At 38.8% G+C, this 15,099-nt stretch overlaps 1 protein-coding gene across 1 annotated transcript in view; it reads left to right on the plus strand.

Moving 5' to 3' along the window:
* Positions 1-3,400, plus strand: part of dhx36 (DEAH (Asp-Glu-Ala-His) box polypeptide 36) — a 52,729-nt gene extending 49,329 nt beyond the window's left edge. The window contains exons 23-25 of the mRNA XM_030766348.1: positions 981-1,104; positions 2,345-2,497; positions 2,679-3,400. Coding sequence (XP_030622208.1) covers positions 981-1,104; positions 2,345-2,497; positions 2,679-2,852 — 451 coding nt within the window. The 3' untranslated portion in view covers positions 2,853-3,400. The remainder of the gene's footprint in view (positions 1-980; positions 1,105-2,344; positions 2,498-2,678) is intronic.
* Positions 3,401-15,099: the final 11,699 nt, after the last annotated feature.

Genomic DNA, 15,099 nt, shown 5'->3' on the forward strand with positions numbered 1-15,099 from the left:
AATCTACTGTTAAAAAGACATTTTTTTAAGTTCAATAAATGCATGATGTTTCTAAAGTCAATGAGTAATTATGTTAAATAATCATGAGCTCAATATTGACCAAAATAAATAATTGTGAGTATGCTTTCGTCATAGCCTCTCTGTGAGACTGCAGTTTGGCCGCCAGTGTTTTCTGGCAGATAAGTGTTACCCAGGTTTTAGCTCCGCTGTTTTAGCTTCTGCTGCTCGCTGGCATCACTGTATTTTGTAGGGTTTTTGCTATCTTTTTTTTTTGCATAAATCGTGTCTCATGTCCAGTAGTGCGTATTCAGCGGCTTAGTCAAAGGCACCAATGATTGTTAAATTGACTGGTTGGTTAAAATGTAAATAAATTATTCTGAATCAAGCGAGCCCCTTCATGCTGCCAGCTCCATTTGGGGTAGTAGCAGAAGTCCCCAGTGTAACCATTTTGTGTAACCATCTCGTTACACAGACCAAGTTTGTAATCACACTCAAGCGACAGTTCAGAAATTGAGGGCCCTCCTGTCTCAGTCACATCGTTAGCGTGGGAGCACTATGTTTTTGTCATCATTTATGACAACATAAACCCTAAAGTACTGATTTCTTTCACTCATTGTCATAGAGAAGAGTAACAATATCAGTTGCTCAAGTTTAGTTTTCTTACAGTCATTTTCTAAGATCAAAAACCCTAAAATAGAAGGTACTAAAGACTGCTAAATTTTTCTCATTTGAAAGTACTGATTTTTCTTATTTGTTTTCATGTTAAACTTTTCATGGTAAATTTGTGCTTTTTGTGTTAAATTCAAACACACACAAAAAAAGTGTGCAATTTTTTTGGGTGTTATTCATGCACGTACCTGGTTATTCAATTATTCTATGGTAAAATTGTCTGTGTGAAATACCTGTTCGTCATTGTATGCTCTTGCTGTAGTGTTGCAACTCATCAGTCAACCCTGAAATGTTTCTCCTTTGCACTTTAGGCAGGTTAAGGTGTACACTAAAGCAGATGGGAAAGTGTGTATCCACCCAAAGTCGGTAAATGCAGAGGAGACCCATTTTCACTACACCTGGCTAGTCTATCACCTGAAGATGAAGACCAGCAGTGTGAGTGCAGCCACACATAAATGCAAACATGGAAACTTGCTCATACATTTCCATTGTAAACTGCTCTCAAATAGGATGATCAAATGTCAGTAGAAGAGCAACTAATACTCTAGATAGACTTTTTTTCAAACACATAACAAAATGGACCTACTTGTGAAAATTAGTAAATTGGCTGATCAACTTGCAGTAGGCTGCACTGTCATTATAAAAAAGCAACTTCTAAAACATGATTCACATTAAATATTAAACCAGGCAGTAAAATGCTTTAAGCTTCAAGGAAACATTGCACATAGGCAGTATTGCATACACAGTATTGCAAGCGTTCATAGAAATACATTTGTTCGTTCAGCACTTAGTGTTTTTGGTCCAAGTGAGGGAAACATTAACTCTACAACAATTTGCTATTATTTTAGGAATGCACCATAGGAATGTTGTGTTGTTCACGTCATAAAATACCTAACACAAGAGCTTGTGCAAGAATGGACACTATATGTGAACAATAGTCAGTATCCAAAAAGTGGGCACACCTCACAATATCAGAATGACTGAGTTCCCAATCAGTCGGTAAACAAATGTGGAATGACAATATTTGAAATTCGAAAGAGATCATCATTGGGGAGAGCCTTACATCAGTGTATGTCCATGGGAGGGACCAAGTTGCCTGACCATTTGTCTTCGTTAGCTGTGAATTAAGTAAACAAAATTTAAGAGATTAGTAGCCCTTTCTCAACAACAATTGCAGATAAACATGGATTTTATACTCCTTAATATTAACTTCTATTGCCCAGAATTAGGCCCTTAAGATACTGCAATTTGTCAGGATAACTCTGTGTTAATTCAGTGTGCTTCTAATCAGCAGATCAAATCTGCAAGTGGCATGTTACTTCAACTACAGAAACAGTCTAGTAAGCATAGTGTTTAACGCATGTTACTCCAACTACAGAAAGAGTCTAGTAAGCATAGTGTTTCAGGACTACTAGAATCCTCTTAGCATGTGACCAAAGAAAACTTGCCTTACTCAGATTTAGTCTCATGGAAACTCCACTCACATATTTTTCAGGGGCTAGCAGAGTGTTTACAGTTGGCTGAAGAAAACTGTTGATACTGAAGCAGGAGAAACACTAGTAATACTTATTAATCTATAGTGAGTGACGGACACAAGTAAAATACAAATCAGGCTACACGTAGATGAATTGTTTCTCCATGCCTTACAGCTTTGTGACCAATATGTTTACACCAGATATTCCTATATGACTGCACGGAGGTTTCTCCATTCTCCCTGCTCTTCTTTGGAGGGGAGATCTCTATCCAGAAGGACCAGGATCAGGAGACCATTGCTGTGGATGAGTGGATTGTCTTCCAGTCTCCTGCCCGCATTGCCCACCTAGTCAAAGTAGGTGGCTGGTTCTCACGACCATTTCTAAATAATGAGAGATATTCAGTTATAATAGTCTTGTAGTTATAATATTGATGTTGTGCTGTTATGTGCTTTGCTCCAAAAATCTCTGCTACAACTGAGAAAGGAGTTGAAAGGTAGCCCATATATTTGTTAATTACTTTAATTTTTCTCCCAGAACCTTAGAAAAGAGCTGGACATACTCTTGGAGGAGAAGATTAAGAGGCCCAAGCCAGTGGACTGGAGTGACCGTGCCTCCAAAGACTGTGCAGTCATTTCTGCGATCATTGACCTCATCACTACACAGGAGAGTGATGGTACCAGGAAGGCCAGTCAGCACTGGGACCTTTAGACCCTAATGAGATTCCCTCAGCAAAAATATCGTATGCTTCTGGGGTTTATGTCTACAGAGAATTGGTTTTGGTCATCCCCGCCTTTCTTTGGGAACCTCCAAGAATTCGATGTTTGTTGTAACTTTTTTGGTCGATGACATCAAACCTTTAAATGCCGAAGCAATTTGAGAAGTATGTTAGTAGTCTGGTTCAAGAGGTATGAATTAGGCAGAGGAACCCTGCTGTTTAGTTGTCTTTAGTTTCTAACCGAATCACAAAGAAGTCCGCAAGAACTGCAGTTCCTTTACATGTAAGACTATCTTCAAAAACTGGCCTGTACAGACAGTGTATGATATACTTAAGACAATCTTATCCAAAGCTGTAAACGCAGAATGTCTCTCTGTCTTACCTATTTTAACCGGACCAGTTATATATGACCAGGTTTCAGTTCTTCCACAAATGACTTTTTTGGTCCTTGAAGATATAAATTGTTGCTAATGACCCTAAGTCATATTGTTATTTGAAATTTGAAATTTTTCAGTTATTTTACAATTGCTTCATTTTTGGTTTTTCCATATTTTTCCTCCAACTAATAAAATAATCTTCAGTGACCTCAGTGTGCCTCAAGACTAATGTGTGAGCAGATTATCAAAAAACAAGGCGCATAAAAAAACTACAAGGAGTGTTATTAAAATATATAAGGGCAAAGAGTCTCTTTTTAAGCCAGAGTATAAAGAATAGCAGTAATCCATTCTTTAAGAATTTAAGGCACACATCAGTTCCTGTAAATGACAGGACTGACTTGGGTTGGCAGTATTTCTCAGCTGATGAAAAAAAGACTGTACAGTGTATTATTTGTTGTTGTCGTTGTTGTTGCTGTTGTTGGTTTGTTTGTTTGTGATATTCAAAACTTTAACAAGAATAAAAAACAACACCTGTATTCCTAGAGAAGATTTAACAAAGGGCATGAAATTTTTAAATTTATAAATGTCAAGGTATTTAAACTTACATAAAGGAGTGGGAAGCCTATTCCTGCAATGAAAGAACAACTTATAACAAGACAAAATGTCAGGGTGTATAATTTCAATAACTGCCTTCAGTAGCCTAGTAGGAATGACACGCATGGAATGAGTGGCTTATTTCTTGATGCTGGAAGTAAGGATGTGTAATATTTATAAAGATTATATTATAAAGATTTGTAAAAAAAAATAATGAAGTATTACTCATCTAAGGGATAGATTAAATGATGTGGTGTGGAAAGCAAAAGTATCTCCCCAGTCAAGCAGTTGAAAAAACAGACACAGAGTGTCAGAGAGAGCCAAAAGGAAATAGAGGCATGTGGACTGAGAGCGAAGAGGAAGAAGAAAAGTTTATAGAATTTGGTATTCCCACGCAATCTCCTACCCAAGTCCTTAGCCCCACACTGCTTTGCCAACAGAATTGGGTGTGCTCAGAGTGGTGTGGCCTTAAGTTTAATTAACACAATGCCTTCAGTTCATTAGTTCAAAGAGATTACAGCATTACAGCAACCGGACTATGACACACACAAACACAAACACACACGGCTGTCACCTTGCATACACAAACACACTTAAACGCAAACTACCACACACACACACACAGTTGCACAGTTACCAAGGCAGGACTTACATACATACAACATTTTGTACACACTGAACACTATTTATATTACCTTTTCCTTACTATTTTGCTACTGTTTTCCTTGTATTTTGTACACACTTAAAACTATTTTTCTCTTTAATATTTTTGCTAATCTATTGTTATTTATTACTATTGTCACTGCAACTGTCAAGGAGCAAAACCTAAGAATTTTACTCTTACACTTGAATAATGAGACGGAACAATAAAAGGAATCTTGAATCTGTTTCAGTTGCATGGTTAACATCAGTGTTCAACAAACAAACACATTCAGTCACCCATAATTTGAAACTGCCGCAGTGGTTAGCGCTGTCGCCTCACAGCAAGAAGGTCCTAGGTTTGATTACTGCCCAGTCCACCAGAGTCCTTTTTGTGTGGAGTTTGCAAATTCTCCGTGTCTGGGTGGGTTTCTGCCAGGAGCTCCGGTTTCCTCCCACAGTCCAAAGACATGTAAGTTAGGTGAATTGGAGATACTAAATTGCCCCTAGGTGTGAATGTGTTTGTCTGTGTTTCTGCCCTGTGATGGACTGGCGACCAATAGGGTTGGGTATCATCTGGGTTTTTTCCGATACCGATGCCAAAACGATACTTTTAAAACAGTGCCGGTACCTGAACCAATACCTAAAAAAAAGAAGCACAAAATGAAGGTCGACAGCATTAAAGAACGGCTTTTTTTTATTTATAAGACAAATTTGAACTTAAAATTGAACAATGTATTAACTTTACACCTTAAATATATAAATATCTATAAATGCAAGACAACAAATTTACATAACAAATTCTGGGTAACACTTTATTTTAAGGTTCACATGTTAGCCATTGACACATGACTAATAAATGCCTGTATTAGTGTCCAATAAGGTATGTGTTAAGCATCATTAATCATTTATTAGGTGTATATTTATTGATTTCTTACCCTTAACAAATAAGCCCTTTATTCTTGATATATCCTTAATAACAGACTAATAGGTCTCAATCTCAACTTACTGATACTTAGTAAGTATCAAAACAGACCATTTATAGGCTCCTAATATACTGTCTGAATATGTTACTTATAGTGCCAGAGTAAGTGTAAAATAAGTATTCATATTGACAAACTTCATTGCTATATTTCATTGCGCAGGCTGCTGTGGGCTACAGCCCTTTACATCCAGGAGATGGGTTCCCTGTTCTAAAGTGGAAATTGGTTCAGTGGCAACAAGCACAGTCCTATCATTAATGCCTATGAATTATGTCATTATTGATCCAGCACAGGTTCCCTATTCTAAAGTCAGGACTTACTTCCCCCTTACAAGAATGACATGATGAAAACAGTATTCTACAACAACTCAGGAAATAAAGACACATTTGCCCTTAATAAACAGCCAATACCTCAATGTTACTTCAAAGTAGGTTACCCATTCTAAAGTAAAGGCTGATAGCGTGAAGACAGAGTAAAGAAGATGAAATCAAAGTACAGTATGCATTAAACATCAAAATGTTTATTTTGAAATATACACACATGTAAATACATATACATTCTTGTCAAACATAAAAAGTTCTATTTTGTATAAAACCTCGTTCTTCATAAAAGATTTACTTAGAACAGTATGAGAACACCACTGCAAATTATGGGAAAAACATTCAAAGCATAATTCACTAGAAATTTAAACCAATCTGCACACACTTTGTATGAAATTTGTTATTGAACAATGAAGAACTTTCAAAGACCGCATGTCCTAGTATTTAAGCATAATTGGGAGCAAATGCCCTCTAGTTTTCAGATCCTCGATTGACCTTTTGATGTCTGGTGTTACATGACTGGCACATCTCTTTGCAAAACCCAGCAGTGTTTCTACTGCTGGGTCAAATTCTAGGGTGCTGTAGGTCTTGGGGTCAGCAATGTTCAATTCGGCAATGGGGGCTGTGGCTGCAATGGTTCCTCTGTCGATGTTATGTCTATGGAATGCCTCGGTCATTGTGCGAACCTTCCCAAATGTTTTAAGGACTTGCTGATAGCGCTGTATCACCTCTTGTGGACCTCGAACTTTTACAAAATAAACATACATACACAGTCATGATAAATGTGCTCTCCTCTACATTTACCCATAAAGGTAAAGCAATTTCAAAAACACTAAACGACCTTTCAGAGGGCACATTTGCACCTAACTCTTAAGTAATTGCAGTAATGTCAAACACCCCATTACTGGTGATTTTACTCTTTTACAAAATACATTTTACAGCAATATAAAGTAAATATTTTCTACATCTGTGAAACACATATTGGTGAACATCTTTTAATCTGACCCATTTGACTCTAGTGGCCCTATCTGCCATCAATCAACAGTATCCCAGTCTGGTCACTATGTACTATATAAACGGTTACCTCTTGTATGATGTGGAAGATGAGATTTGATTGCCTTTTGGTGTTTTTTCTTTTTGCTTGATGTGGGGACAAGAGGGGGGTCTGACTCGCTGAAACTGGTTGAGGAGTCATCCACATCATCATGGGTTTCAGCCTCTTTTCTGTATTTAAAAACTGAAAGAAATAATCAAGAATCTCATTTACGTAAAGTATTCATATTTTCATTGTTTTAAGCCATGTGCCTGACTGTTGCTGTAGTTATTCAATGACACAAGCAAAGATGTGGTTAACCAGTGGTACTGGTAGGAGACAGGTGTTTAAGGTTTCTTAGATCCTATGTAATCAGTACAACATGTCAGTGCCCGAGGCTGGCTGCGGAGTCAGCGTTATTCAAAAACCCTATTGATTGGTGATTTGATCACCAATCACATATAGGTGGGCTATATATGGCTATATACATGAGACAGAAAACTAATACGAGAGAACTCTTGCGACATTTGCTGAGAGAAAAGAGAATCGCAGCCTTGAACGGCAGGAAACAACATGGCCGAACATAAGGCTGGCAGCAGTTTCACACAAATAGGAGCAAAATAGCTTTAAACTAGCTTGTATCGGTGTGATTTTGAAAATTTAAAGATGCTAGGCGATAACACGTACAAATGTAAGAATTAAATTTTTTTTGTCACTGCGGTCAAATGACCGGCGGTCGGCGCTTCTAGTTTTAAACAGTTAACATTAAGTTTAAACAAACAATCATGTCTAAAATTTATTTACCCCTCTCTTTTTTGTCTCCTACAAGTTGCTGCCGCAGGAAATCACGTTCCTTTTCCAACTCTGCAATCATTTTCTCCTGCCATATTATTTTCTCCTGAAGAAATTCCATCCGCAGGGTCACTGACGCCAAACCTACAATGGATACATCATTCACCAAAATTAAGAAATAATAAATTCAAAATAGCCTGACCAAAGTCTATTAATGTCAAAAGGCAGGTTTTCTTTTCTTATATGCAGCTTGGAAATCAATGTAGCCAAAATAAATTTGATTCAAGCAGCATGTAAAAAAAACCTTAATTATGCTCCTACATTGCAGACAACTTACTTGCATCAGAGCCTTGGCTGCTGCAGCTTGCCATGGGAGAACTCCCTTCGTCCTTAGCAAGTGACACAGTGGGTGGAGTTGCACCTTCTAGCTTCTCCATAGGATTCACTTTGAGTGTTTTTATTTTCCGTTTAGGCTGTAGAAAGAATGTGTGGTGTTTAAACATGTCCTCCTCCAGCATATTAAATCTGCCAAATTACTAATGGCTAACATTAACTAAGGTAGTCGATTCTGCTAATAAGCCTGTCTGAATTCTCAACTTGCATACAGCTAATCTTTGCTAACAAAAGTTACAAAGACGAGACCTATACAAAATCAAAACATACCATATCCAAAGTTATAGATAAAAATCCAGCAAGCTCTAATTATTTCCAAGATACCAGGCGAGACCGAAACTGCTTATTCGTAGTGGGACCAGTGACCAGCATTTCAGTCTTGCCTGCGTTAAGCATCAGGAAATTTGAAGACATCCAACCCTTAATAGCACAAAGACATGCCTCAAGGCTAGTGAATTCAGAGTGTTCATTGTGCTGGATAGGTAAAAAAAATTGAGTATCGTCAGCATAACAATGGAAGTTAATGTTGAAACTATAAGTAATGTCACTCTAAGGGAGCACGTAAATAGAGAATAGAAGAGGGCCAAGGACTGATCCCTGAGGGACACCATAGTTAAGCTTACAGTATTCAGAAGTCACATTATTATAGTGGACACACTGCTTTCTCTCAGAGAGATAAAATTTAAACCAAGAGAGCGCCAGGCCATGAATGCCAATTTGATTTTCCAGGCGCTTTAACAACATAGTGTGATCGACAGTGTCAAATGCCGAACTCAGATCAAGCAGAATAAGAAGAGAAGTAGCACTAGCATCCATGACTAATAAACCCTACTCTAGTAAGCATGGTTTCAGTAGAGTGAAAACACCTGAAGCCTGGCTGAAATATTTCAAAGGACATATGGGCTATTAGCTGAGCAGCTACAATTTTTCCAATATCAGATCACTTTTACATAAGGTGTTGCTGGTTAGTGACTTGATCAGTGATCTTAGCCTGGACATGATGGGTTTGTGTGAAACTTGGTTAAAGCCAGACATTTTTCTCCCTTTGAAGCTTCACCCCCTAACTATTCCTTTTCCTATGCTGCTAGGGCTTTAGGGTCAAGCTTCTGTTTTTTTAAGTAAAGGCCTGATCACATGGCGGCACCCACTGGTTAATGTTGACGTTGGAGGCTTACCATGGGGGGTACTTCAAGAAGCGGGTTTAGTGAAAACTCTGAGTTTGTTAACCCTGAGATGAGGGAAACTCTGGGTTTTCCGCTTCAGAAAGCGAGGTAACTCAAACTCTGGCTCAGTTACCGCAGTAACTGACTCTGTGAACCTAACCTGCTCGCTGGCAGGTTTTCTTCAACAAATCCCGAGTTTCTCTCTAGCTCCTCCCTCCGACTGAACCTGAAGCATTTGTAAAACATGGCGTCTCCTTTCGTCGCTAACCCGATCGGTGTTGAAACCAAATTAATTCGCATAGCCTTATGTCGGGAGAAGTTTTTGAGACCCCAATTAGATGTATTATCATTCCCTGATGACTACGTAATCGAGCGTTACCGTTTTTCATCACAATCTATCATTTATCCGAACAACGGCCTACATATTACACACCGTGGACTTCTTGCTCTCAGATCGGAGTAAGTTCTTTGCTCTTCATTTTTATTTCTGCCGACGGGAGTTTCCTTTATCACACTGGCGACGCCGAGTATATTGGGAAAGCAACTGTTTGTAGAGCCGTAAAAAGTGTCCCTTGTACTTAAACGGCTACTGCACATTTTCCTAGTGTCAGACCTCTAAGGACCATCAAAGAGGAATTACACAGGATTGCAGGCGACTGATGTAGAATCATTCAGTTAAAGGTAACGATATTTTAAATTATATCGTGTTCATGACATTCTGCTGCGACCTCAGACTGGGATCAATCGTTAGTTTTTATGTTGCAGCGTTTCCCAGTGTCATGGGCTGCATCGATGGCACACAGATCCCTATCACTGCTCCTTCAGTTAATGAAGTTGACTATGTGAATAGGAAGTCTTTCCGCAGTATTAATGTGCAGGTACACTGACTATTGTCTTACAATAACAAAGACTATACATCACAATATACTGCAACTAATGTATCTCATTCTCTGCACTGTCAAGATCATATGAGATGCAGTGCACTTTATCACAAATGTTGAAGCCAGTGGCCCAGCTCTGTGCATGATATACGAATGTATCATTAGTGTACCCTAAGCAACGGATTTGCACATGGTAAGTAAAGCTTTGCACAAATATCATTCCCTTGTCTCCCTCTTTTAACACCCTTAAAATGTATCCACTGTATAATTACAGGAGAGTTTGATGGCCACCTGCTTGGTGACAGAAAGTACCCATGCCAGCCCTCTCTGTTGAGCCCTTACCCTGACCCTGAGCTGGGCCCCCAACAACGTTCCAGTGTGGCCCACTGCAGGACTAGAGCCTGGGTTGAGATGACAATAGGCATGCTCAAAGCCCGGCTCCAGTGTCTGCGTAAACTCAGGGTAACCCCAGAGATGGCGTGTGACATTATTTTGCCATGTGTTGTTGTCCATAATAATATTGCCACAATTAGAGGAGAGCAGCACCCTGCTGCACAAATGAACGATCCTGAGGAAGACAGTCCCATCCACCCTGCAGATGTCCTGGATGGAGGAGCGGTCCGAGAGAATTTGCCAAAAACATTTCACAGATTAAGACACCACCACCCCCAGCAGTCAAATAAAGAGAAATCAGTCACATTTTATTTGGTCTTCTTTATTTCCCACAAATGCAACAATTACTATATTTAGATTGTTCCAACAATTAACAATTCACCTGTGACCATGCACCCACCTCTAACTGCTGTTCCAGTAGCTGAATTTCAAGATAGGCCATTTAATCTGCCACTGCAAGTGCATCATTTCTCAGTCATTTTTAGCCATTTTCCTCCTTAATTCATAACTGAGAAAACATAAGGATGACATTAAATTCTACAGATCTACATGCAGAATTAACCTGGCATTTATTGAACATCTCACTGTGTCAGTCTGTGCTGTGGAGGTTGATGGACTCTCCTCCTGGTGATGCCCAGTCATGCTCTGTTAAAAAGGATAAGAACGTGTCATCCCTTCAATGTGCATTTTAAAATCAAAATTCCACACAAGAATGTAAAAACATTTTAATAGGGAGAGAAATATCAGTAGCTACCATACATAATATTAATGTAAACCACAGTAGGCCTTTCTGAATCCCTCTGAGACAGCAGACAACATGTCTTCATCATCATCCTGTGATGAAGAGCTTTCTGATTCAGTATACTTTAAACTACTATAATTGGCAAAATCTCTGGGAGTATTTACAGCCCAAATGGTAATCCGCTAAGCAGGATATTAGGTGAGAGGACATTTGTGTGTCTTAAAACAGCATTCTGTTGGGGGTTAAAGCAACTCCAAGTTGAAATAGCCACTGAATGACATTTACTTGGTTTAATATGTCAAATATGATTAAAACCGAAATGAGGTACAATCATGAGCCTATAGGCCTAAGCAAAATGTGTCTTACCTGTTTGAACTATGTTTTTATATTTCATTTTCAGCGGCTACCAAGTGCGCTTTGTGCCCGTAGGATTGCTCCTAAAGGAAAATAGAATTTTATTCACTTACATTCCACCACTTCCACCTGTAATATTAAAAGAAAGTGTGCTTACATGTTAAATGAATAGACTTCTGCATTCAAACCTACGCATTGACTAGGGCAGCAATTCTCTCCCACGCCGATTATCTCGCCTTTGCCGATGCAGGTGGGAACCGAACCAAACACCTTTTTGTTGTGAGGCGACAGCGCTACCCGCTGCGTCACCGTGTCGTCCCAAGTTGTGCTCATACTCGCCATAACTACGTATCAGAATTTCTAACTGCCGCGGGCTGAAGTAAAACGACTTTTGTTTTCGCCGGTTGCCATGGTGAATCGTAGTATCGGAGCTCCACTGATGATGGCTTTTTATAATTGTCATGCACGCGCTTAACTCGGAGTTATCATACTCAGAGTTGATCGAACCAACTCAGATCAGCTTTTCTGGAACCGAAAACTCAGAGTTTCCCATCTCAGGGTTAATCAACTCAGAGTTCAGAATTAAACTCGGAGTTTGTTAAACCCGCTTCCTGAAATACCCCCCAGGTTACTTGGCAAAACCTGACCAGCTCAACCACATACGTTAACTTAGATCAAATCTGATTGGTCGACCCCTGAATGAACTCCCTACCCCGCGCATATTTTTCTTTGGGTCGTTTTCTGTCCATAGCTGGCGGGAAATGGATAGCTTTTTACGAGAAATATTCTTCAGACCATCTTTCAGGGGAAACGAGAAGCTTGTTAGGTACCTTATGCAGTTAGGCCTCTTGAGAAGGTTCATGAGATGCCCATCTTGTCACCACGTCATGAAATACAAGAAGTCCTACGGAGGGAAGGAGCCACAATGGTAAGAATGTGCTTTTGAGTTATGTCTGTATTGTTCATAGATGTAGTAGCCCTATTTAATGTGCGCTACAGCACTTTACCCACCTCACTGCCTTATTGTTGTATTGAGCTTTTTGAGAGCCCAGGATATTTAGCTGTTTTGCTAACTTTTGTGACTAATGTAGTCAAATGTTACTGTAAAAATACAATGGTAACACTAGCTAAGATAAATTAGGACATTATATTCTGGAATTGAACATTTACAAACAATGGACCCAAATTCATCAGTTACATAAAGGAACGTGTAAAAATGCCTGAGATTTTGTGCTGATGACAATTCAGTTCAGATTAAGCACATAAACACATTTGCCCTGTGACATACAGCTTAACTGTGGCATCACACATGCATAATTTCATAGTTTTACGATTTGTACTCCTTAGGGTATGCCGTGATGCTTGCCACAAGAAATGTTTCAGCAGGAGCATCCGCAGTGGTTCATTATTTGCTCAGTCCCACATTAGTCTGCAGACGTGGATGCACTTTATTTACAGGTGAGTGACAACTAAGTTGTTTTAGATCATCCGTATTTTTGCCTAATGGCAGTATAAGCAAAAGACCTGAGTAGGTTTCACTGGAAAATTGAACTGAATTTTTGTATGTAATGGAGTCGAATGCGTGCTGTGTTTCTTAGGTTTGCTCAGGGTCTCCGTCTGCAACAAGTAGATATGCTGCAAGAGGGCATTACTGGAAGCTCCACTACATTGACAAAGCTTGCATATCGGCTGCGTAGCGTTTGCAAGGCTGCAATGAAAAGAGTAAGACGAAGGGGTGACCAGAGACTTGGGAGAAGACAGGAAATTGTGTTGATTGATGAAAGTAAATTTGGCCATAAGGGAAAGGTATAGTGATGTTATTTGTTCAGTCTGATTAATTGAGTTAAATCAAAGGTTTTTGAGTTCCATTTCTTCCATGAGTCCATTTTAATTGGGCATTGATTTTTTAAATTTTTTTTATAAATAGTATAACAGGGGACGACACTGCAGCCGCGCCTCATGGGTATTTGGGATGCTTGGTGTCAGGGAGGAAAAGAGAAGACCTATTCTGAGGGTTGTAAGACGTCGTTCAACTCAGCAACTCATGCCTATTGTACAGAAGTACATTAAACATGGAGCCACTGTTATTTCAGATGGATGGACAGCCTATAGATGCCTGAATGATGCTGGCTACAATCACGTGAGTGTCAACCATGAGGAGTTCTTTGTTGACCCTGACACTGGAGCACACACTGAAAATATTGAAAGATTCTGGGGACTCTACAAAGCTTCCATTTGGAGACTGAGAGGAAACAGATCCGAGAATATGCTGAAAGATCATCTGGATGTGATCGAATGGACATACTGGCGGGGAATGAGACATAGAGATGGCCCTCTTGCTATGCTCATACATGACATTAAAAAAAAATACCCTCTGTGAAGTGATGAAATATATCTGTGACAATCATACTGTCCTGTATTTTAAGAATACTTCCCAGGCTGTCGGAAGCTTACGGTTTTCAAGAAAGATCCCTGTGTTTAAATGAAGTTATAGTTCAGTGTCATAACGATCTGAATACACTGGTAGCTGAGACAGAGACAGGTTTGTTATGTTGTTTTGAAGAACTGATTTCCCTGCAATGTTAAGTCCAAAACTGTTATTATCATGCAGTTGACCATGGAAGCTGCCATTTTTGTGTGTTTGTGTGGCCACCTTTTGGCTACAAAGTTATTATGAGCACATGAATGTTATCAAATACTGTCTTGTTAATGTTTTCTATTAAACATTTCAGAATTTCCAATAACTGATTTGATCTTTCTATTATTGTAATTAGAAAACAACCTTTACTTTGGAACAGGGAACCTGTTCTTAGGTAGTACTGAGATATTGGCTGTTTATTAATGTCTACTGCATATGAGTTTTCATCATGTCATTCTTGTAAGGGGGAAGTAAGTCCTGACTTTAGAATAGGGAACCTGTGCTGGATCAATAATGACATAATTCATAGGCATTAATGATAGGACTGTGCTTGTTGCCACTGAACCAATTTCCACTTTAGAACAGGGAACCCATCTCCTGGATGTAAAGGGCTGTAGCCCACAGCAGCCTGCGCAATGAAATATAGCAATGAAGTTTGTCAATATGAATACTTATTTTACACTTACTCTGGCACTATAAGTAACATATTCAGACAGTATATTAGGAGCCTATAAATGGTCTGTTTTGATACTTACTAAGTATCAGTAAGTTGAGATTGAGACCTATTAGTCTGTTATTAAGGATATATCAAGAATAAAGGGCTTATTTGTTAAGGGTAAGAAATCAATAAATATACACCTAATAAATGATTAATGATGCTTAACACATACCTTATTGGACACTAATACAGGCATTTATTAGTCATGTGTCAATGGCTAACATGTGAACCTTAAAATAAAGTGTTACCAAATTCGGATAAGTAAAACCTAACCCAACTACAAAAATTGAACAACAAATAACAGTTACAGTTATAATAACAGCAAAATAAATTTTGTGTTGGAATTCTTCATGTTCTACAAACTTTAGCTTCAAACTTCAGCAATTCTGTTGCAGAAATATTATCATATTTGATAATTTGATATATCCCTCTGCTTTCA

The sequence above is a fragment of the Chanos chanos genome, chromosome 2 (genome assembly GCF_902362185.1).
Source record: "Chanos chanos chromosome 2, fChaCha1.1, whole genome shotgun sequence".
In the NCBI taxonomy this organism is placed as follows: domain Eukaryota; kingdom Metazoa; phylum Chordata; class Actinopteri; order Gonorynchiformes; family Chanidae; genus Chanos; species Chanos chanos.